Consider the following 26,779-nt stretch of genomic DNA (forward strand, 5'->3'; position numbering starts at 1 on the left):
TGTGATATCATGGCAAGAGACAACTATGTACCTTGTATATCTGTGATTTCACAGCTAGAGACAACTATGTACCTTGTATATCTGTGATATCATGGCTAGAGACAACTATGTACCTTGTATATCTGTGATATCATGGCAAGAGACAACTATGTACCTTGTATATCTGTGATATCATGGCTAGAGACAACTATGTACCTTGTATATCTGTGATTTCACAGCTAGAGACAACTATGTACCTTGTATATCTGTGATTTCACAGCTAGAGACAACTATGTACCTTGTATATCTGTGGTATCACGGCTAGAGACAACTATGTACCTTGTATATCTGTGGTATCACGGCTAGAGACAACTATGTACCTTGTATATCTGTGGTATCACGGCTAGAGACAACTATGTACCTTGTATATCTGTGATTTCACGGCTAGAGACAACTATGTACCTAGTATATCTGTGATTTCACAGCTAGAGACAACTATGTACCTTGTATATCTGTGATTTCACAGCTAGAGACAACTATGTACCTTGTATATCTGTGATTTCACAGCTAGAGACAACTATGTACCTTGTAAATCTGTGATTTCACAGCTAGAGACAACTATGTACCTTGTTTATCTGATATATCACGGCTAGAGACAACTATGTACCTTGTATATCTGATTTCACGGCTAGAAACAACTACGTACCTTGTATATCTGTGATATCACGGCTAGAGACAACTACGTACCTTGTATATCTGTGGTATCACGGCTAGAGACAACTATGTACCTTGTATATCTGTGGTATCACGGCTAGAGACAACTATGTACCTTGTATATCTGTGATTTCACGGCTAGAGACAACTATGTACCTAGTATATCTGTGATTTCACAGCTAGAGACAACTATGTACCTTGTATATCTGTGATTTCACAGCTAGAGACAACTATGTACCTTGTTTATCTGATATATCACGGCTAGAGACAACTATGTACCTTGTGTATCTGTGGTATCACAGCTAGAGACAACTATGTATCTTGTATATCTTTGGTATCACAGCTAGAGACAACTATGTACCTTGTATATCTGTGATTTCACAGCTAGAGACAACTATGTACTTTGTATATCTGTGATATCACGACTAGAGACAACTATGTATCTTGTATATCTGTGGTATCACAGCTAGAGACAACTATGTACCTTGTATATCTGTGATATCACGGCTAGAGACAACTATGTACCTTGTATATCTGTGATTTCACGGCTAGAGACAACTATGTACCTTGTATATCTGTGATACAGCTTCCTTGATGATACAGGGTTTCCAGTTCTCATCTGTCGTCTGAAATAGAAGTTCATATGACTTATTGTCAATTTTCTTACAGTAGACTAATAAATCATCACATATTTAATTGTTTTTCAAAAAAAAAGAATAAATATTCAGATATAAATGCCGTAAAGATAACATTACTGCATAAATTATGTATAACAAATTTAAGGCTTCTTTTGACAAGATACTGGTACTCACTCTGAACAGGAGTTCCTTCAATGTGGCACCAATAGAGAATGGTTGTTTAGGGTTGGTATATTTGTCCTCGTAACGTACATGGATGTTTCGCACCTCCACCTGAAGATTCTTGATAACTTGTGTAGCAAACTTCTCCGCAAAGGAGTCTTTTTTCTTCTCTTTAGGTTGGTCTGCAAGAAATTTATTAAAAAATGATGTTTTACAGAAAGCAACAGTTAGATAATATGGTGTTTAATAGTTTTTAAAGATGCATATTTTTGTGGCTAGCACAGTGATCAGCGTACTCAGTTCTCACAAGACATCCTGAGTTTGATTTGATTTCTGGCCAGAGCACATGTTATGTTTGTCAGTATACATTATTTTATTAAAGCTTGATTGTGAAAACAGTTGAAAGCTGATATGAATTTCTCTTCAGTCTGTCTACAAGGCAAAAACCAGTACTAAGTCTTTCTTAAAAGGCCATGAGTAAGTACCCCTGGTTTGGATCGAACCCACAACCTCATGAGTGAGAGTCAGACACCTTTACCATTTGAGCACTCTAAGAATGGTTAGTATTGATTTCCAGCCTAGGTGCATACAAGTATGGTTGGCTATCACAGAGCAACACAATATCACAGAGCAACACAACCTGTTTTCCTCCAAAATGTATTCGATAACACAGGACCAGTTTATGGCGAAACATCATGCTTACAAGCTTCAATTACTTCAAAAGGCCTTACTTTTTTTTTTTTTTTTTTTAAAAACAAATCTATGCAAGGTCATAGATATGCAAACTAATTCACATTATTCTTTGGTCTATACTGCAAACATTTCAAAGAAAGCAAAGGTTGTGAATGAAAGCAGACAAATGTTTCAACCTTTTTCAGCCTCCAGTTTTTTAGCTTCTTCCAGGGCTCGTAACTTTTTCTGTTTCGTCTCCTGGTGTTCCTTCTCCTCTTTCTCGGCATTGTACTTGATTCCTGGAACAGAAACACAGCCAGATTCTTCAACAAATACTTATTATCACCACATAAATGTTATAATAGAGAGGTATTAACTTAATCATGTGATACAGTGTATGGCTTAGGACCATATCTCAGGATTTTGTTGTCACTTTCAAATTAAATCTTGAAAGCATGTAGTGTCTAGGCATTTGTTTTATCATCAATTTGTTCATATTTATGATTTAAGAAGAAAAACCCTTGAACTTGAAAAATAAATGTAACTTTTCCAAAAAAGCTCTAAGAAGATTAAGTACAACATTGAACATTATCACCCGTTTTAGTTCCAAACTTAGCAATTATTAATGATCTGTTGCATTCACAGGCTGTAGATATGATTGATTAAAATCAAGACGTTTTATTTATTAGTTCCAATGTTACTGCTGCATGTGACATACCGACATTGGGCACCGCCAGAGCATAGAGCCCGTCTATGGTGGCAATCACTGGCTCTGTGTAAAGGTTCTTCCATGGAATTTTCAATGTCAGCTTTCCTGAAATATGCAGAAAAGGTCTTCACTATCATAAAATGGTTGCATCAAGAGTATTATTAAAGTCAGTCAATGGTCACAATTACTGGCTCAGTGTAAATTTTTAAAGTGAGCTTTCCTGAAATTGGCAGAGGAAAAGCGTATATTCCCTATCCTGAAATGAACTTGTATTACAAATATAAGACAGGTGTCAAGAGAATTCAGTCTGTCTCTGGTTTGCACTTACTGGCCTTGTCTATCATTTATTCAAAGGAATCTTCAAAGTGAGCTTTCCTGAAATTGGCAGAGGAAGAGTATCTATTCACTATCCTGAAATGGTTGTATTATAAATATATAGACAGGTGTCAAGATCATTCAGTCTGTCTCTGGTTGCAATTATTGGCGCAGTGTATAAATTCTTCATGGAATTTTCAAGGTCTGAGCTTTCCTTAAATAGCGAAAACCTTAATTAACTCCCATAAAATGGTAATATTACAAACACAAGGCAGGTGTGAAGAGCATTTAGTTTGTCTATCATGGTGGCAATTACATGTTTTATGTACAATTCTTCCAGGGAATTTTCAAGGTCAGCTTCATAAACCTGGTAGAGAAATGATACATAATTCACATTCTTCATCTATGATATCATGATTTTATACCCAGCAAAAAGTTATTGCTCTTAAACAAACAGGTGCATATTATAGGCCATCTTATGAAAACTGCACAACCACACAGGTGCATATTATATAGGCCATCTATGATTCTATATCCAGCAATGGTTACTGCACAACCACACATGTAGATATAGGCCATCTCTGATTCTATATCAAGCAATGGTTACTGCACAACCACACAGGTGCATATTATATAGGCCATCTATGATTCTATATCCAGCAATGGTAACTGCACAACCACACATGTAGATATAGGCCATCTCTGATTCTATATCCAGCAAATGGTTACTGACAACCAAACTGGTGCATATTACAGGCCATCAATGATTCTATACCCAACAAATGGTTACTGCACAACCATACAGGTGCATATAGGCCATCTATGATTCTATATCCAGCAAATAGTTACTGCACAACCATACAGGTGGATATAGGTCATCTATGATTCTATATCCAGCAAATCGTTACTGCACAACCATACAGGTGGAAATAGGCCATCTATGATTCTATATCCAGCAAAGGGTTACTGCACAACCATACAGGTGGATATAGGCCATATATGATTCTATATCCAGCAAAGGGTTACTGCACAACCATACAGGTGGATATAGGCCATCTATGATTCTTTATCCAGCAAAGGGTTACTGCACAACCATACAGGTGGATATAGGCCATCTATGATTCTATACCCAGCAAAGGGTTACTGCACAACCATACAGGTGGATATAGGTCATCTATGATTCTATATCCAGCAAAGGGTTACTGCACAACCATACAGGTGCATATAGGCCATCTATGATTCTATATCCAGCAAAGGGTTACTGCACAATCATACAGGTGGATATAGGCCATCTATGATTCTATATCCAGCAAAGGGTAACTGCACAACCATACAGGTGGAAATAGGCCATCTATGATTCTATATCCAGCAAAGGGTTACTGCACAACCATACAGGTGGATATAGGCCATCTATGATTCTATATCCAGCAAAGGGTTACTGCACAAACATACAGGTGGATATAGGCCATCTATGATTCTATACCCAGCAAAGGGTTACTGCACAACCATACAGGTGGAAATAGGCCATCTCGGATTCTATACCCAGCAAATGGTTACTGCACAACCATACAGGTGGATATAGGCCATCAATGATTCTATATCCAGCAAAGGGTTACTGCACAACCATACAGGTGGATATAGGCCATCAATGATTCTATATCCAGCAAAGGGTTACTGCACAAACATACAGGTGGATATAGGCCATCTATGATTCTATATCCAGCAAAGGGTTACTGCACAACCACACAGGTGCATATAGGCCATCTCTGATTCTATATCCAGCAAAGGGTTACTGCACAACAACACAGGTGGATATAGGCCATCTATGATTCTATATCCAGCAAAGGGTTACTGCACAACAACACAGGTGGATATAGGCCATCTATGATTCTATATCCAGCAAAGGATTACTGCACAACCATACAGGTGGATATAGGTCATCTATGATTCTATATCCAGCAAATGGTTACTGCACAACCATACAGGTGGATATAGGCCATCTATGATTCTATACCCAGCAAATGGTTACTGCACAACCATACAGGTGGATATAGGTCATCTATGATTCTATATCCAGCAAATGGTTACTGTATCCAGCAAATGGTTACTGTATCCAGCAAATGGTTACCGTTCAAACAAGCAGGTGCATATAGGCCATCTACATTTTCTCAAGTGATTTCATGTTTAACATTGATTTCCTGAAAAAGGCATTAAGGACACAAATGTACAGCTCACAGTCTGTTTACATTCAGTATTAATGCTGATGTCTTTATGAACAAAAAAGTGTCATTATATAGTAGAATTTTACAGCTTTAAATTAAATTTCAGTTCTAGCGCGATGATCGAATTTCATTGAACAAATATATATATATATTATATGTCACTATTTCAGTTTATTCTAATCCCAAGCAGTAACTTGATAAACGAAATCATTTAATAACTAAAACTTGATAACATAACTTCAGAAACATGCTTAAATATCTCTGACCATAAAGAATAAGTTTCACTCATTTACGTGTCTACATTTATGCAATATATCATATATATATAAAGCTGGAACCCATCAACTTAAGTTCACACATTATCTCTGTTTTTTTTATACTTTTCTATAATTTCTAAAACCTGATGCATTTACATGCCTATGAAAACATAAATGAGGATTTGTTGAACATTTGTGTGAACTGAGGAGAAAAATGATAATTTCATAGGGCTCTATGTCATCAAGTTTTAGTTATTAAAATTTGGTTTAATAAGTTATGTGTTGGGATTTAATTTTAACTGTAATAGTTATAATGCCTAGAGCAATTTTGCTGAAAAAACAGTTTTCTGGTCGAAATATTCATGTCTCTTCTTTCTCACTCATGATGAATGTATGAATGTTTCATTTATACAAAGATGTTAACCATTTTAGTCACACAATCATCGGTCTGTTTTCAGAAAATGATGCATTCTCAATGGGCTATAATATAACTTCATCTCATATGATATTGGTTATCAGTGAAAACTGGCAAAAACCACACGATCACACATATGATGCATCAATACTTAAGAGAAACCTTGACATTGGGAAGAGGATATGTTCAATGTTAATCAGAAACTTCACTTTAATCAATCATCTTGGCTATTATAAATTCAGTGTAGGAGTATGAATTATAATTAATGTACAGAAAAAAAGAGACTTGAATATTTCAACCAAAAAACTGTTTTTCAGCATAATTGATCTAGGCATCAGTAGGGACACACTGAGCTCCTGATGTTCTTGCATCTTTCAATATATTATTGATTTACATTTACATAGTACTGTAAGATGTAACATATCTGCCATCAAATGGTATATACAAATATCAGGCCAAACAAAAAAGTTATGGTTGCAGTTACCTGACTGACCCTATTTTAAAATCCTGATATCCTAATATTAATAAATAAACTATGTGGCACTATTATTTGTACAAAGTAAACAGTTGACTTGCATTGTGTTGCTCTCTTGGCAATTAACATTAATGTCAAGATGTGAACCGCTATATATGTAAACAAAACAATAATAAATATACTTAGCACACAATCAAATCATTTTATTAAACCTATCTAACCTTAGTGTTTTACAGGAACCACCTTACTATATTTGTTTGACCTATGTTTTCAGCCTTTTTATTTCAGAGTGCACAAACATGTTTTATAGCAAATGCATGATAGTTCATGCCAGAAAACTTCTTATAATATAAAATAATGAATACATATGAAACAGACAGCTAAGCAAGTATTTTGGCAAGCACTCACAGACTATTGTATTTACAATTACTAAATGTCTGAGCAGGCAGTTTCAGCAATATTCTGCAATTCTAAAATATCTTGCACAAAACAAGATCAACAACCTGTACTATACAACTATCCCAAGAGACTGTAATGTTAAACACAGTTATTAACATATAAATATATGAAATTCATATGGCAATCAGTAGCAGCTAAAAGAATGGGAGGGGGACACCCTGCACCTCCCCCAGGATTGTCTATGTGAACTCTGAATACAAAATATGCACAATTTAGACAAAATTCAACATTTTAGACTTAAATTAGCCAATATGTTCATAGGGGTGGCCCCAACCATATTATATTTTATACTTTATTTCAAAATCTATATTTTTTGTTTCCTGGGGGGTGGGGGTGGGGTGCAAGTCCTGAGGTAAGCCCCCCTCTAAATTCAAACCCTGACAATGAAAGCAAGTTTGTTGCATAGTGATTCATGCATGTGCTGTAAATAACTTATCTCAAACTGTTTCTTTAAACATGATCTATTTGTTCTTTGATGAATTTAGTAATACTCAACCTCGCCTTAAACTCAAATCTTCATAGTGCAGTCAGATAATAGTAAGTAATTAGTGTAGAATGGAAATAAAAAACAATCTCGAAGGAGTCAATCAAGGATTTCTCATGGGTAGAAATTCTGACCTGAGTCCCTGACACTAATTTCAAGATCTGGGGAAGTGACTAGGAACAATCTAAGTTTAGACTTATGACTCAAAACTGCAAACCTTCATTTCTTCTAATTTTCTTTCGTGTTGAGGTTTTATGATGAAATTGTGCTGAATGTTAATACTACATATTAAAAAGTGTACAATTTATCACATCTTTAATTATTTTGTAAAATGAATGGTATAAAGATGATTCTTTATCACTTAATGAAAGTGCATTTTTGAGTCTGAGTCTAGATTAGGACTTGAGACTGTAAACATGGCCTTAAGAACCCTGACTTTAAAAATTACTGTTCATCCCTAGGACCCAATGTAAACTGCTATTTAGTGTAAACTATTATAAAGGGACCCCAAGCTGAAACATCCTAGGAAAAACCCTGAGTGTGTATGAAGGATCATAGGACCCCTAGCTGAAACATCCTAGGGAAAACCCTGACTGAGTATGAAGGATCATAGGACCCCTAGCTGGAACATCCTAGGGAAAACCCCGAGTGAGTATGAAGGACCATAGGACCCCCAGCTGGAACATCCTAGGGAAAACCCCGAGTGAGTATGAAGGATCATAGGACCCCTAGCTGGAACATCCTAGGGAAAACCCTGAGTGAGTATGAAGGATCATAGGGCCCCCAGCTGGAACATCCTAGGGAAAACCCCGAGTGAGTAAGGAGGATCATAGGGCCCCCAGCTGAAACATCCTAGGGAAAACCCCGAGTGAGTAAGGAGAATCATAGGGCCCCCAGCTGAAACATCCTAGGGAAAACCCTGAGTGAGTAAGGAGGATCATAGGGCCCCCAGCTGAAACATCCTAGGGAAAACCCCGAGTGAGTAAGGAGGATCATAGGGCCCCCAGCTGAAACATCCTAGGGAAAACCCCGAGTGAGTACGGAGGATCATAGGACCCCTAGCTGGAACATCCTAGGGAAAACCCCGAGTGAGTACGGAGGATCATAGGGCCCCTAGCTGAAACATCCTAGGGAAAACCCTGAGTGAGTAAGGAGGATCATAGGGCCCCTAGCTGGAACATCCTAGGGAAAACCCCGAGTGAGTAAGGAGGATCATAGGGCCCCTAGCTGAAACATCCTAGGGAAAACCCCGAGTGAGTAAGAAGGATCATAGGGCCCCTAGCTGGAACATCCTACGGAAAACCCAGAGTCAATATGGAGGATCATAATAAGGACCCCAAGCTGAAATTTCATCCTAAAGAAAACTGCTGTCAATATGGACAAACATACAAATAAAAATAATCCTGATCATTGTATAATTAGCATTCTATTGTGGGAGTGAGAAGGATAATTACTGCAGTGATGACTGAGAGGCACATGACAATAAACATGTGATTTGTCATATGATGTGACCAGGTTTAGTCAGTTAAACTGTACATACATCTTCTCAAATTCTTTGATGTTCACTGGACTGAATAATGAAAAAAGATTAATACTATTAATATGAGTTTAGTACTGCCCTGGTCTCCTATTGCAGGCCTGAATGAGAATTAAGTTTTTAAAAAGGTTGCAATTTAGCAAAATAAAGGATTTTATAAAGGTTGCAATTTAGCAAAATAAAGGTTTTTTATATTGGTAGCAATTTGGCAAAAATAAAGGTTTTCACTAACTGTGCAATTTCGGTAAGATAAAGGTTTTTAGGGTGATTTCTGTAAAATTATTAAAAGCATTAAAGGCTTATTCTGACCATTCCTTCCAGAACAACCCTCAATATTTCTACAATATTTGAACAAGATCTAGGGGGATGTCACATGAAAATATATCCTGGTAGCCACACTGGTGTTTATCTTGTTACTGGTTTTGCTTCAGAACTAATTTATACCAGTTTTACAACCACTAATTACCTCCCAATGCCTGTAAATATTGCTCGAACTTTGTGAGGGTTAATTATAACAAGATATTTCAATATCATTGTGAACTGAACCTTTTGCTAGATACACTGTATCACATATAAAAATATACATATACATTTAGTACCCTGCAGAATTCATTCATATCCTTGGCGTTGTCACAAATAATATTAATCTTGCTTATGTAAAACAAAATGAACAATTAGTACGTAATCATAATTTCGTAATGTTAAATTGAAATATTCTGAACTAATAATGAAATAATAAAAGTCTATCATATCATCTGCCTACGAAAACAATGCACTTTAGTAAATCAATGACCACTAAATGCCATGTGTTGTTGCATATAGCTGATTGTTGACTCAGACTGTATAAAGGAAAAATGAATAAGGTTGCAGTTTTCCCACACAAGTGATAGAAAATATAAATGTGTTATTCATTGCTCCCAAAGGAACCGGCTAACTGAGAGATCAAAATCTAAATCTTTGGAGGGTGAATTACAGGTTTTTATAGTTTTTAAAGCTTTAAAGGATCTGCAAAGCCCTTCTCTGAATATGGTCAAGAACCCTTCCCCCAAAAAAGGATCAAGACTCTGAAGACCCCTTCCAAACAAGAGCAGTCACAGACAGCTATATCCCCCGCCTCATGGACGCATTTTTTGTAATGAAAGCAAATCAATGGTAAGGGTAGTTTTTCAGGAACATAAGAAATGCGTAAAATTAAGAAAGGGCAATAACTCTGTCAAAAAAGGTCAAATTGCAAAAGCCTGACGTCACTATATAGTCATCAATCTGTGAAAGTTTGGTAGAAATCGCATGAAAAACGTAAGAGGAGTTGCGAAGAAACCAATTTTAAATGTAAAATAAACGAAGGGCTAAAACTCTTTCAACAAGAGGCCCAAAAGGGCCTATGCTCTACTGGCATGGCTTTTGTGGTCATATCAATCCAGAGCATGTATGTATGGGCAAAAGGCAACAGACATATAGTTTATGTTTTGTGTTTGGGTTACCTAAAAACGTAGCACGTTCAACATCTGAGCCCAGAAAGTATTGTAAGCAGATTAGTTGCATGAACTATTTTAATATGTGCCAAGTAAAAGTAATCTGACAAAAAAAAATGCTTTCAAAACTGTACCCATAGTAAAAAATTCTGTAGTTTTAAAAGTTAAAAAAAGTTGATCAAAGTCAAGGGCATCCTAGGACAACATTGATCAATTTGAACAAACATTCACAATCAATTGTGCTGAGATGGATGCACGAACACACAAAAAGATTTTCAAACCTTTCCAGATTTATGTTTACCAAACCTGTGAACCCTAGGTGTGGCCAGTAATGACACCAGGTGCATAACTTAAACATTCACAACCAATTTTGTTAAGATGAATGCGCAAACTACAGAACTTAAAGCTAAAAAATGGCCTTTGGGCTTTCAACAAGAACAAGGCAGGGTAATTCACAAAATCAGCTGCAGAAGCAAAAAGCAAATTGTCTCTCAAAATCCTAGACTTGCAAATTGTCTCCCTTAACTCTAGACTTGAATTTTCATGTACATGTAAACTTGGCTAAAAATAGAATTCGCTCATGCAGACCTGGCTAAAAATAGAAAGCATTTCTTTGAAACTTTCATGGCCCATAATCTAGGCATTCATGGGCGGATCGAAAGGAACCGAGCTCTAATCTATATCTAGATACTGTACAAGTTTCATCGAGATACAATCAAAACTGAAGACTGTATCGTGTTCACAACCAATTGTTTACACAATAGCATTTTTTTATACTATCAAGGGCCAAAATCTAGGCATGCATGGGCGGATCTGGCTGGTTTTTGAAAGGAACCCAGCTCTAATGGATATCTAGATACTGTACAAGTTTCATCAAGATACAATCAAAACTGAAGACTGTATCGTGTTCACAAGCAATTGTTTACAGACGCACGAACGCAAGACCCCACGATCGCACGGATGCACATACTACGTACACATTACCATCGCATAAGCTCTTCTGGCCTTTGGCCAGTAGAGCTAAAAATGAATAAGGTCGCAGTTTTCCCACACAAGTGAATAGAAAATATAAATGTGTTATTCATTGCTCCCAAAGGAACCGGCTATCTGAGAGATCAAAATCTAAATCTTTGGAGGGTATAGTTTTTAAAGCTTTAAAGGATCTGCAAAGCCCTTCTCTGAATAAAAGGTCAAGAACCCTTCCCCCAAAAAAGGATCAAGACCCTGAAGACCCCTTCCAAACAAGAGCGGTCACAGACAGCTATATCCCCCGCCTCATGGACGCATTTTTTGTAACGAAAGCAAATCAATGGTAAGGGTAGTTTTTCAGGAACATAAGAAATGCGTAAAATTAAGAAAGGGCAATAATTCATATAGTCATCAATCTGTGAAAGTTTGGTAGAAATTGCATGCAAAACGTAAGAGGAGTTGCGAAGAAACCAATTTTAAATGTAAAAAAGGGCAATAACTCTTTCAAAAACAGCCGAATCGTGAAAGCCCGACAATATGAGCTATGTCACTATATAGTCATCAATCTGTGAAAGTTTGGTAGAAATCGCATGAAAAACATAAGAGGAGTTGTGAAGAAACCAATTTTAAATGAAAAATAAACGAAGGGCTAAAACTCTTTCAAAAATGGTTGAATCGCAAAAGCCCGACAACATGCGCTGCTTCACTTTAAGATCATCAATCTGTGAAAGTTTGGGAGAAATCGCATGAGAAATGTAAGAGAAGATGCAAAGAAAGGAATGTGGGACGGACGGACGCACACACGCACACGCACGGAATCGCGCCTACCATTACTATATCTCCTCGCCTTTTCAAGGCAGGGGATAAAAATGGGAGGTCAAGGCCCCTTTCCAAATATAGAAGGTCAAGGCCCCTTCCAAAAAATAGAAGGTCAAGACCCCTTCCTCAAATAAAAGGTCAATACCCCTTCCCAAAAATAAAAGGTCAAGGTCTCTTTCCCAAAATAAAAGGTCAAGGCCCCTTCCCTTCAAATAAAAGGTCAAGGCCCCTTCCCTAAAATAAAAAGGTCAAGGCCCCTTCACAAAAATAAATGGTCAAGACGCCTTCCTCCAAAAAAAGGTCAATACCCCTTCCTCAGAATAAAAGGTCAAGGCCTATTCCTCAAATAAAAGGTCATGGCCCCATCCTCAAAATGAAAAAAAAAAACATCTTGCAGTATCAATGGCACTCTAGTTAACATTTTGTCAGCAAAACACTTGTTGCTAGCTGTAACATTGAAGTGCAGCCTCTTGAACATCTGAGCTCTCAAGGGCATTAATTACATTGATGATTTTATATTTCACAAGTATCAGGGAGGGAGGGAGCAATTAATGTGATTACAATATGGATTGCCTGACAGCTAGCTAAACATAGCAGCATTGTATGTGTTCTGTACATGTTTGGTTTTAGTCGAATACAAACATAATGAACATACTGTTCTATTTGTTAGGCCTAACTGTACACATAAAGTGTATATAATTAAGCCTCTGTTTTATTCGTTTGGCCTAACTGTACACAAAAAGTGTATATAATTAGGCAACTGTTCTATTCGCTAGGCCAGACTAGAGACATAATAAGTGTATATAATTAGGCAACTGTTCTATTCGCTAGGCCAGACTAGAGACATAATAAGTGTATATAATAAGGCAACTGTTCTATTCGCTAGGCCAGACTAGAGACATAATAAGTGTATATAATTAGGCAACTGTTCTATTCGCTAGGCCAGACTAGAGACATAATAAGTGTATATAATTAGGCAACTGTTCTATTCGCTAGGCCAGACTAGAGACATAATAAGTGTATATAATTAGGCAACTGTTCTATTCGCTAGGCCAGACTAGAGACATAATAAGTGTATATAATTAGGCAACTGTTCTATTCGCTAGGCCAGACTAGAGACATAATAAGTGTATATAATTAGGCAACTGTTCTATTCGCTAGGCCAGACTAGAGACATAATAAGTGTATATAATTAGGCAACTGTTCTATTCGCTAGGCCAAACTAGAGACATAATAAGTGTATATAATTAGGCAACTGTTCTATTCGCTAGGCCAAACTAGAGACATAATAAGTGTATATAATTAGGCAACTGTTCTATTCGCTAGGCCAGACTAGAGACATAATAAGTGTATATAATTAGGCAACTGTTCTATTCGCTAGGCCAGACTAGAGACATAATAAGTGTATATAATTAGGCAACTGTTCTATTCGCTAGGCCAGACTAGAGACATAATAAGTGTATATAATTAGGCAACTGTTCTATGCGCAAGGCCAGACTAGAGACATAATAAGTGTATATAATTAGGCAACTGTTCTATTCGCTAGGCCAAACTAGAGACATAATAAGTGTATATAATTAGGCAACTGTTCTATTCGCTAGGCCAGACTAGAGACATAATAAGTGTATATAATTAGGCAACTGTTCTATTCGCTAGGCCAGACTAGAGACATAATAAGTGTATATAATAAGGCAACTGTTCTATTCGCTAGGCCAGACTAGAGACATAATAAGTGTATATAATTAGGCAACTGTTCTATTCGCTAGGCCAGACTAGAGACATAATAAGTGTATATAATTAGGCAACTGTTCTATTCGCTAGGCCAGACTAGAGACATAATAAGTGTATATAATAAGGCAACTGTTCTATTCGCTAGGCCAGACTAGAGACATAATAAGTGTATATAATTAGGCAACTGTTCTATTCGCTAGGCCAGACTAGAGACATAATAAGTGTATATAATTAGGCAACTGTTCTATTCGCTAGGCCAGACTAGAGACATAATAAGTGTATATAATTAGGCAACTGTTCTATTCGCTAGGCCAGACTAGAGACATAATAAGTGTATATAATTAGGCAACTGTTCTATTCGCTAGGCCAGACTAGAGACATAATAAGTGTATATAATTAGGCAACTGTTCTATTCGCTAGGCCAGACTAGAGACATAATAAGTGTATATAATAAGGCAACTGTTCTATTCGCTAGGCCAGACTAGAGACATAATAAGTGTATATAATTAGGCAACTGTTCTATTCGCTAGGCCAGACTAGAGACATAATAAGTGTATATAATTAGGCAACTGTTCTATTCGCTAGGCCAGACTAGAGACATAATAAGTGTATATAATTAGGCAACTGTTCTATTCGCTAGGCCAGACTAGAGACATAATAAGTGTATATAATAAGGCAACTGTTCTATTCGCTAGGCCAGACTAGAGACATAATAAGTGTATATAATTAGGCAACTGTTCTATTCGCTAGGCCAGACTAGAGACATAATAAGTGTATATAATTAGGCAACTGTTCTATTCGCTAGGCCAGACTAGAGACATAATAAGTGTATATAATTAGGCAACTGTTCTATTCGCTAGGCCAGACTAGAGACATAATAAGTGTATATAATTAGGCAACTGTTCTATTCGCTAGGCCAGACTAGAGACATAATAAGTGTATATAATTAGGCAACTGTTCTATTCGCTAGGCCAGACTAGAGACATAATAAGTGTATATAATTAGGCAACTGTTCTATTCGCTAGGCCAGACTAGAGACATAATAAGTGTATATAATTAGGCAACTGTTCTATTCGCTAGGCCAGACTAGAGACATAATAAGTGTATATAATTAGGCAACTGTTCTATTCGCTAGGCCAGACTAGAGACATAATAAGTGTATATAATTAGGCAACTGTTCTATTCGCTAGGCCAGACTAGAGACATAATAAGTGTATATAATTAGGCAACTGTTCTATTCGCTAGGCCAGACTAGAGACATAATAAGTGTATATAATTAGGCAACTGTTCTATTCGCTAGGCCAGACTAGAGACATAATAAGTGTATATAATTAGGCAACTGTTCTATTCGCTAGGCCAGACTAGAGACATAATAAGTGTATATAATTAGGCAACTGTTCTATTCGCTAGGCCAAACTAGAGACATAATAAGTGTATATAATTAGCCAACTGTTCTATTCGCTAGGCCAGACTAGAGACATAATAAGTGTATATAATTGAATATCTTAATAGTTTCAAAAATACATTAAAAAAGCACTCCACCTGGGCCAACATATCATTTTCAGAAAATATCCTGATTAGTCTTAGATAAGCTTGAAAACACTTCTTAGAGCGAAAAGAAATCCCAGGTATAAAACCCCCAATCCCTTTTTAAAGATGGGCATACACATGTATACACCTGATTTGGTCTTGTATAACACTCCTCACATATAAACTAACATAACAGGGTTGAGAATGACTGTAACAAGAGCCGTCGTAAGACAGCGTGCTCGACTACGCCGCTTTGACTTAGAATACAATAACGATGTAATAATACCAAGTTTGGTCTCTTTATGACAAACCTAACTAAAATTATTCAATACATAAGCCGACTTTGATGCTGCCCTCCCACCAGCCCGCCCAAAAAATGACGCAAGTCATTCAAATAACTTGATTTCCCATTATGAAAATGTGGTTAAGAATATACAAATATGCCTTTCAGAGGAAATTAAAAAAAAAAAAAATTCAAGGGCCATAATTTGTATTAAGGCTTAAAACGGAGTTATGTTTCTTGTTGTAAGATGGTCGTAAATAATTTTGAATTTTATTAAGTGCATTTAATTAACGGTATAGAAGTTTTTTTTATTAAAATCCCAACTTGCCCTTAACTTTTACTTGCCTAAAACTTTAACCTCAGTCAATCAGGGGCCATAACTTGTATTAAGGATATGGAGTTATGTAACCTCATTGGGTGATGGTCCTGAACAATTGTGTGAAGTATAAAGTCAATTGAATGAAGGGTATAGAAGTTATTAAACAATATCCCAACCTGCCCTAAAACTTTAACCTAAGTTCCATAGTCAATCAGGGGCCATAATTTGTATAAAAAATAATATGGAGTTATCTAACCTCATTGTGTGATGGCTCTGAACATCTGTGTGAATTATTAAGTCAATTGAATGAATGGTATTGGAGTTTTAAGTGAAAATCCCAACTTGCCCTAAAACTTTAACCTGCCCTAAAACTTTAACCTAAGTCAATCAGGGGCCATAACTTGTATTTAGGATAATATGGAGTTATGTAACCTCATTGTGTGATGGTCCTGAACAACTGTGTGAAGTATTAAGTCAATTGAACAAAGGATATAGAAGTTATTAATAAATATTCCAACTTGCCCTAAAACTTTAACTAAGTTCCATAGTCAATCAGGGGCAATAATCTGTGTAAAGAATAATATGGAGTTATCTAACCTCATCATGTGATGGCCCTGAACAACTGCAGGAAGTATTAAGTCGATTGAATGTAGGGTATTGGTTTTATAAGTGAAAATCCCAACTTGCCCTAAAACTTTAACCGGACGCCGACGCTGGGGCGAGAAGTATAGCCCACCTATTCTTCGAATAGTCGAGATAAAAATCCCTCAACTTCAACGTGTACTTTAATGCATTGTGGAACAAATAAGAAAGCAGCTATTACTTCACTGTTTAGTATGATTCAAAATGCTGTTGAGAACATTGTGGATGCATACATACAAAATTTACTTAGTATTTAAATGTATAGCTTTGAATATCATTGCTTGATCAAAGTTAACCAGATTGTATTATGTCTTACCTATGTGGCCTGCTTTGATCTTTACTGGAAGGTCAAGGTCATCCTGAAAAACAATAATAATCTCTAGTTTTATCTTATCGTTTAGTGAATGGGGCCATGACTTCTTGATTTGTAAAAACAGTGACTTGATACACCAACCAGATTACATCGTATTAAAAGTATAACAATACATGATAGTTATGATAATGTGCATAGAAAAATCTAGAAGTGGGGTGTTTAGCAGGAGTTAAATTGCAAAAAAACGCATTAAAAGAAAAAAAATGATTTTAGCAGAAAACACATTGGATTTGGTTAGAATGTCTTTCTAATTGATTGGCTTACATATCAGCCATGCAAATCAAGTACAGTATTTATCCTGAAGAGAGGAGAATACCCAATATGGTAGTACAAAATGTACTTCTTTCTGCAGTACTAGAATATTTTTTTCTGCTTGTACTGAGGACATGGTGCAGACATGGACAGGCAACATTTTGGACCTGGGAACCGGATTGTCAATTACCCGAGCATACCTGGCTACCCGTATAAACAATTCAAATCACAAAATAAACATGACAAAGAATAGTTAATGCACAGTTAATTTAAGGCAACTATAAATTTTCATGCCCGCCCCTTTTTTCTGCAGCCCCTTGAATTTTATTTACTAAAAAAAGGTTGAACAAGAGTTGCATATCGGTCGAGTACTGCTGATGTATAACAGTCACATTTAAAAAAGGAAAATAATTACGATTGTGTTTGTGGTACGTCTAGAAACACATGAGCATTCATTGGTGAAAGAGTCATCTAAAAAAAAAATAAAAAAATGGGGCCATTTAAAAAAAATGATGAAAACCTAGCATTTAATTTATATTGGCCTATACAGTTTTTAAGTTGTTTTATCATTTGCAATTGAAAAGAAGATATGTTGTCTCTGTTCAAGTGAGCTCAGTCACAAAGGCAGGGATCCCTTATCTATGAAAATGCACATGGAGAAGGAAGATCCCTTTCATTCCCCTAAACAAACATAATCTAAACTGTTACTTGTTACCTTCCAAAACATACCCAGCCAGCGGGTACCCAACCATGCCCTGGTACAATTAGATTGTCATACTTTAAGCAACTAGTTAAGAGCATTCCTTAGAAATGATCATATCTCAACAACACTTCATTTGTAAATACTCTTTGCACAAATAAATCAAAACGCATTGAAAAAAAAATGATTTGAACAGCAAATATTGCAATTACTCACAAGGGCACTCTCTTTCAGGTCCAGCTCATTGAGAACAACATCACCTGAAATAGATAGGAATATTTTGTTTCTCATAAATAAATAATTTTACAAAACAATGAACTATCGGCTCAGTGCTGATATTAAAGACGACAACAGTAGTCACATTTTAGAACAGAGGAGACAAGGTTCCATCCCAACTTGGCCTTAACAATGATCCAAGGAAAGCTAGGTGCTTAAATTTGTAAATTGTAATACAAAGGCTTAATGTAGCTTTGTAGAGACGTTGTGTCTGCAATACTACATGTTAAGATACAGTGTAGAATCCCTAGTCAGGACACAAGCTCTCTCCCTCTTGTAAAGCCACCTTAATGAGCACATGTTACAAAATTAATTCATCAGTGTTTTTTCGCCACTTTATTCAATGTGGTAGAGCCCTGAGAGGAAATGTGCGCCCAGTTTGGAGCTCAAACTCACAACCGCCCGAACACAAGGACAGTGCTAACCAACTCAGCTAACCGGACACTGGTTCTTACCCACACACACCAGTCACCACACACTTTCTTGCCAGATTGGAATTTGATTAGTGGAGAATCCCTAGATTCTCAAGCAAACGACCATGCTGCTATAGACCTACCTGAATAGCAAGTTATGTTAAAATTGTTTTAAATGATTGATATAATAATTGCTATTGATAGTATACAATCATATGGCTTATCAGAAATATGGCTAAAAATAGCATATCACCTCCCCAAATCCCAAGTTTTAGCTGCGATTTATCCAAGTTCTCAACAAAATCTCCTAGATACTTGTTGATTAAATCAACCACGATCGATTCAAACACCATTTCTGCAAATGGTCTTGATGCAACAAGAAAGGCTTCTTGCAAAACAGATTAATTTGACTCTACAACTTTATTTGGCTCCGAAAGCAGGAAGCAGCCATGTTGTTGTCGTCATTATGCAAATGAGATGTGACCTTGATCGACACGCTCCACATACTATGGTCTTGTTAAACTCCGTATTGCTCCGTACCTTATATTTAATTATACAGATCGTCATGAAGACTTTTAGCAATATTATTTCTAGAGTAACTACTATAACGTCATGTCATCAAGTCATTATTTGTTTATTGTCGGATATCATGTGACATTTAAAGCATCAGCTTTGTATAGCTTTTTACCGACAACAATATACGAGTATAAATATGACTGATTATAATGTATTTATTACTTTTCATTGTGAAGGTTTCAACAAAGTTTTCTTTGTGCGACTTAAAATGGCTGATAGACTCCTATAATGCATTAATTAATTGAAACCACGGCCCACAGGTCTGGGGAATAGCAGGGACTTTGACTTTCGGTCCAGCCAAACCCGGGTAGAATTCCCGTCCTGCGGGGACAAACTGCTGATAAAATCCCCGCCAAATGCCCCCGCACCCAGGGATTCTAAGTAAGGCCCATTCCCGGTCATTTTTGGAGCAAAGACAAAACCACCGCATTCACCCGGCACTGCGGGGCCACCTGTACACATCATAGAATGAAATAAAATCTATGTCACTGTCTTAACAGCGTTCTGTGAACAACTTATCTCGGAAAAGGCCCAGCCGTCCAATAATGTAGCAATAGCGGGTAACTTATGTTACGTGCCGGGGTTAACTTTCAAATGAATATATTTTAACGTGTACACTACCCACGCTTCCGCTTACCATGCGTCTCGCGAGGATGAAACCATTATTCTAGTACTTGCACCGAGCGATTTTACTAAATCTAAGCTAAATACGTCTTCATCAGTATAACAACAACCACGATATAATCACAACATGAAAACATATCAGTTTGATGTTTTAATAAAATATAGTCTGGTCTGTTTTTCTTTTTTGCTATATCTCCACAGTTTCCTGCTGTAGCATATACGCAAAGACTTCTAGTATCATATGTATCAGAATAGGCCTACCCACATGGGCGGATCCAGGAATTGACGTTAGATAGGGCGTAATTAACTTAAGGTGGAACGCGACTATGATTTTTTTTAGAGTTACTGTCTGAAAATTGGTATACGAATAAAAGACCATATGCCCAGTTAGGGACTGTTTTTACTTTTTCAATATTCGGAACAGTTATGAATATACGAGTCTTCAAAATATGCCACTGACGTCAATTTTGAGACGTCTGTCATAATTTTGCGTTCCAGCTACAATAACCGATATTTTCACCAATTCTTCGTTTACAGCTATGAAATTTCAACGTCAAGTGCGTCTTGTGAAAACGATCACTCAGAGATGATTTCTTTTTGTATCTCGGCATTTCGATGGCCCTACAAATAGAAACATGACGTTAATTCCATTGTTAACAGTAAACTGAATTTTCATTTGATTTCTGGTTCTTCTCATGTAACCATTATGAAATAGCAAATATAAAAATAACCATCCACTGTAATGGTAAGATTGCCTATCCTATAGGGTCACCAGGCATTTGACATATTTGTAGTACCGAAACCTTATACAGATACCTAAGTTTTTTTATTATAATAGATTGTTTTAATTTCTACTTTAACAATTGGTTATAAGTGCTTAAAATGTGAGAAAAAGAAAATTAGACAGTAAACAAAAGACAGATAAATCGCTTTAAAAATATTTTTATAAAAAGTATTCAACACGTGATAGTATAGTATAATGGAAAGTTTGTTATAATATTATGGAACGTTTGTCACAAATTTAATTGGCCACACAGTTTGGTTTCATTTATAAAAACTCGTCAATTGTCTTTCATTTCAGATGCCAAAAGGTGGTTGAACTATTTTCAGCGCACATTTAGGTGGTTAAACCAAAAAAAAAAAACATGAAGGCTCTTGTCCAGCAAAGGAATTGTCAGGAAATTAAAAGACCACATTTAAATAATGCAAAATCAGTAACCATTGCAAAAATATGTGTTTTTGGAGCTTAAACGTCCTATAAAGTATCAAATTCTCGCTTCCCACATTTGTAAACAACAGACTGACAGAAGGTTTTCCTTTAATAACATTTTTATTCCGTAACCTAGAAGCATGAAATAAAAAGCCGAGTGAGGCATGGTAATTGTAGAGCCGAATGCACACAATGATATTTTGGAAATATATACAAAATACTACCTACCAGGCAAAAACAGCTTCCAAAAATCCTATTTCTTCACGGTTTCGCCGCCATCTTGCATATCAAGCTCCCAAACCTCACTTAAACCATTGCAGATTCCGAATACTTGTACCCCCCGGTATACAGATCTATAAAATACGCGACTACAGAGTTCAGTGTTTTGAATCTTAGTTTGATGTAGTCAATCGGTTATCGTTGAATAAAAACGTATACAATTAATAAATTCCACTAATAGTGGTAACCATATTATTGACTAAGTTTGGTAGTGAATATAACTCTTGAACATTTTCAACGAGGGTCATTTGTTACGCAACGGTTTGGGGAGGAGTGGGGGATGGTCAGTTCTTGTGTCATTCTTTGAACAGAAAGAAAATGACTCATGTGGTCAATATATAACGGGGTCAAAATTGAATGTTACATCGGCGTAAAATTAAAACACACTTAAGTTTTAAAGTGCCTCTTATTCAAAATCAATATTCCACATGTATAACAAACATTAATTTTGACTGATATGTATTTTTTCTTATTTGTTGTGGTAAATCGTATTTGTGTTTAATACAAATGTTTGCACTAATTGTAAATGATCACATTGAATTGTTGAATTGAGTTATTTTGTTTTCCTGACTTTACCACGCAATCAAAGCTTCTCGTCGAGCGTACAAGCAACTTTATGAGACAACTTTCGGTGATGCACTTAATGCCCATGATACAGAAGCCACCATAGCTACCTTATCCCGCATTCAATGTCCCTGTCGTGCGTACAATGGCTGTGCACGTGTGCGTGCGTGCGTGCCTGTGTGTGTGTGTGCGCGCGAGCGTGTGTGCATACATGCCTGCGTGTGAGAGCGTACATGTGCATGAGAGCGTGTGTGTGCATGTGCGCGTGTGTGTGTGTGTGTGCGTGTGTATGGGCGTGCGTATAATCGTTTGTGTATGTGTATGTATATGTGTGTGCACGCGCGTGCGTGCGTGCGTGCGTGCGTGCGTGTGTGTGTGTGTGCGAGAGCACGAGCGCATGCGCATATATGCATGCTTGTGCACGCGTGCTTGAGTGTGAGATGGTGTGTGGTGTGCGTTTTTACGCGTGCTTGCGTACGTGACTTTAGTGTACGTTTTGTTCGTGTGTTCGTATGTAAGCTATTACAACCCTTAACAAAATGAGCTGATAGTAGCTATTTAAAGATGCACACTTACTCTCCCATCTCAACTCAACTCAATATCTTAATTTTCCCCATGGCTGGACATATTCATAATATATCCAAACATTGATAGACGTAGAACATAAATAATATTATATACAATAATAGTATAGTTTAAAATTATAGCATATTGGTGTCAAAATATTTATGTAGGTAGGATATAACTATATATAAGTATAAATAAACAGCTTATATTCTACATGCAAATAAAATAAGTATATTTGACTTCAATGACTTCAGTGATAGTAAGGTCGTATGTGATCTGACGCTTGGTTGCAGAAAACTGGTCGAAAACAAAGGTTCTTATGAGAAATACCGAGTTGACTTGAAAAAATATGAGCATGAAACATGGTATTTTTTCATTATGAGATTAGAGTAGACACAGTAAATATTTTAGCATTCAACAATAATTTAATGTTTTTGCGCATTTTGTAATTATACACGCGGTTAAAATCTTGTAACCAGTAATTAATATTTTCCATAAATGCATAATTGAGTAAGAAGTTTTATTAGTCAACATTGATCTTGTTATACATGTTTATGCATGGATTTTGGATAAGCATGTCATTTTAACTATAGTTCATTTATAATCAGTGCCTTAATGATTTAATAATGTTATTCGGAATTCAACAGAAGAAAACAATGTTGAATTATCAAATTAACTTAAATTAACAACAACTGTTATATGTAATTAATCAGTGGTTTATTCAAAACTAAGCTCTTATTAGCGTAAATAATAGTTCGATTTACGTCATGCTAAACGTTTTATAACAATACGTAATGAAAAAGAGCATGTATAGGGGTTAGATTATTTGATACTGCGCAAAAACGAACTCGGTGAGGTATCTTTTTTTATATCAGGCGATTGGTAATAAAACATTGAATACATGTACTTAAAAAAATCAAAAATTAAACGAGCAGTTTTTTTTTCAAGACTTAATGAAAGGCGCACTGTTTTCAGCGAAACACGACGCCGTTTTTCCCGCGAAAATAATAATGTTGATAGAAACAAGAGTGAAGCTGCATGATAATGACGATATGTACATTATGTCTCATCTCGATAATAGAGCTGTTTGTTAAATTCAATTGTATTCAAGTCAGCAGTAACTGAGAAGTAGCGAACGAGTCAAGAAGGAAATCGCGTTCGCTGTGCAAACGGGGGACTTCCGCGAAACACCAAACCTTCCCACATAAATAAAAGTTACAAACGCTGTTTATCCTGTTTAATTGTTATGAAAAGGGGATGGTTATGGATTTACATGTGTCTGTTCAAATATTTAGAGACCTGTTTAAACGATATATAGACAAAGGAGTTTCAGCTCGTGAACCTGACATATCCGGTGTAGATTTATTTTATTAAAAGCTTCTTGTTTTGAAAGTTTTATTTTTTAAAAGTCGTTTTTTATAGCTTCGATAGGGCAGAGGCGAATATTATAAAACTGATGATGTACTGTAAAGTAGGAACAGTTGTGGATGTTTGTTTTCACATTGTTTGTAAGCAAAACGGATTTCGAGCGGTTCACCTAACATTTCTCCAAACATTTAACAACACGCATACATCAATTAAACTTATTAACCCCATTGATAACGAACATATTTGATCTTACATACACTGAATAAATGAAATCAGCTGACTTCCCCAAATACACTGACACACATTGGAAACAGCTCGCGTAAGTTTCTGCCATAATAACGGCTAATGTTCACGCATTTCGTAGTAATATTAAACATCGTTCTGTAAAGTTTCACTGTTAAAGTTTAATTATCAAATATAAGGCAAAATACTCTAAACTGTGCACAACTCATTGGCTTTACAGTACTGTATTTCGAAGCTTTAACTATTTTTTATTCCATTCATACTTTTGTTACATACTTATAGAATGGATGTCTTCTGTGTACATGCGTTATGCATTACTTTGTCTAAACTATCATTAATTTTGTATTCTGACTAAAACACCGCATATGTCTTGCGAGAATGACGGGAATACTGTGTATGATTTTCTTACTCGATGCCGCTGCTCTGGGTAAGAAACTCTACAAAATCGAGTTTGAATTTTAACAAACATTTTTTTCTCGCTTATTTTTAGCTTAGTTTCCAGAGAAGCAATATTCTATAACATAGCTAAGTTACCAGAGAAGTAATACTCTTACATAGCTTAGTTTCCAGAGAAGTAATACTCTTACATAGCTTAGTTTCTAGAAAAGTAATACTCTTACATAGCTTAGTTTCTAGAGAAGTAATACTCTTACATAGCTTAGTTTCTAGAGAAATAATACTCTTACATAGCTTAGTTTCTAGAGAAGTAATACTCTTACATAGCTTAGTTTCCAGAGAAGTAATACTCGTACATAGCTTAATTACCAGAGAAGTAATAAGTTTCTAGAGAAGTAATACTCGTACATAGCTTAATTACCAGAGAAGTAATACTCTTATATATATACATAGCTTAGTTTCTAGAGAAGTAATACTCTTACATAGCTTAGTTACCAGAGAAGTAATACTCTTACATAGCTTAGTTACCAGAGAAGTAATACTCTTACATAGCTTAGTTACCAGAGAAGTAATGCTCTTACATAGCTTAGTTACCAGAGAAGTAATACTCTTACATAGCTTAGTTTCTAGAGAAGTAACACTCTTACATAGCTTAGTTTCTAGAGAAGTAATACTCTTACATAGCATAGTTACCAGAGAAGTAATACTCTTACATAGCTTAATTACCAGAGAAGTAATACTCTTACATAGCATAGTTACCAGAGAAGTAATACTCTTACATAGCTTAGTTACCAGAGAAGTAATACTCGTACATAGCTTAATTACCAGAGAAGTAATACTCTTACATAGCTTAGTTACCAGAGAAGTAATACTCGTACATAGCTTAATTACCAGAGAAGTAATACTCTTACATAGCTTAGTTACCAGAGAAGTAATACTCGTACATAGCTTAATTACCAGAGAAGTAATACTCTTACATAGCTTAGTTTCCAGAGAAGTAATACTCTTACATAGCTAAGTTACCAGAGAAGTAATACTCTTACATAGCTTAGTTTCTAGAGAAGTAATACTCTTACATAGCTTAGTTTCTAGAGAAGTAATACTCTTACATAGCTTAGTTTCTAGAGAAGTAATACTCTTACATAGCTAAGTTACCAGAGAAGTAATACTCTTACATAGCTTAGTTACCAGAGAAGTAATACTCTAAATAGCTTAGTTTCCAGAGAAGTAATACTCTTACATAGCTTAGTTTCTAGAGAAGTAATACTCTTACATAGCTTAGTTTCCAGAGAAGTAATACTCTTACATAGCTAAGTTGTCAGAGAAGTAATACCCTTACATAGCTTAGTTTCTAGAGAAGTAATACTCTTACATAGCTAAGTTACCAGAGAAGTAATACTCTTACATAGCTTAGTTTCTAGAGAAGTAATACTCTTACATAGCTTAGTTTCTAGAGAAGAAACACTCTTACATAGCTTAGTTACCAGAGAAGTAATACTCTTACATAGCTTAGTTCCCAGAGAAGTAATACTCTTACATAGCTTAGTTCCCAGAGAAGTAATACTCTTACATAGCTTAGTTTCTAGAGAAGTAATACTCTTACATAGCATAGTTACCAGAGAAGTAATACTCTTACATCGCTTAGTTACCAGAGAAGTAATACTCTTACATAGCTTAGTTACCAGAGAAGTAATATTCTTACATAGCTTAGTTACCAGAGAAGTAATACTCGTACATAGCTTAATGACCAGAGAAGTAATACTCTTACATAGCATAGTTACCAGAGAAGCAATACTCTTACATAGCTTAGTTACCAGAGAAGTAATACTCGTACATAGCTTAATTACCAGAGAAGTAATACTCTTACATAGCTTAGTTACCAGAGAAGTAATACTCGTACATAGCTTAATTACCAGAGAAGTAATACTCTTACATAGCTTAGTTACCAGAGAAGTAATACTCGTACATAGCTTAATTACCAGAGAAGTAATACTCTTACATAGCTTAGTTACCAGAGAAGTAATACTCGTACATAGCTTAATTACCACAGAAGTAATACTCTTACATAGCTTAGTTTCCAGAGAAGTAATACTCTTACATAACTTAGTTACCAGAGAAGTAATACTCGTACATAG

General features: G+C 36.1%; 1 protein-coding gene across 1 annotated transcript in view; it reads right to left on the reverse strand.

Annotated features, from left to right (window-relative positions):
• LOC128221076 (intermembrane lipid transfer protein VPS13A-like) overlaps positions 1-19,269 on the reverse strand; it is a 115,777-nt gene extending 96,508 nt beyond the window's left edge. The window contains exons 1-7 of the mRNA XM_052929518.1: positions 19,071-19,269; positions 18,345-18,388; positions 17,120-17,162; positions 2,884-2,979; positions 2,363-2,464; positions 1,506-1,675; positions 1,260-1,319 (exon numbers count right to left, since the gene is read on the reverse strand). Of these exons, the coding sequence (XP_052785478.1) occupies positions 1,260-1,319; positions 1,506-1,675; positions 2,363-2,464; positions 2,884-2,979; positions 17,120-17,162; positions 18,345-18,388; positions 19,071-19,170 (615 nt within the window). The 5' untranslated portion in view covers positions 19,171-19,269. The remainder of the gene's footprint in view (positions 1-1,259; positions 1,320-1,505; positions 1,676-2,362; positions 2,465-2,883; positions 2,980-17,119; positions 17,163-18,344; positions 18,389-19,070) is intronic.
• Positions 19,270-26,779: the final 7,510 nt, after the last annotated feature.

Source organism: Mya arenaria, chromosome 16, assembly GCF_026914265.1.
Source record: "Mya arenaria isolate MELC-2E11 chromosome 16, ASM2691426v1".
NCBI lineage: Eukaryota > Metazoa > Mollusca > Bivalvia > Myida > Myidae > Mya > Mya arenaria.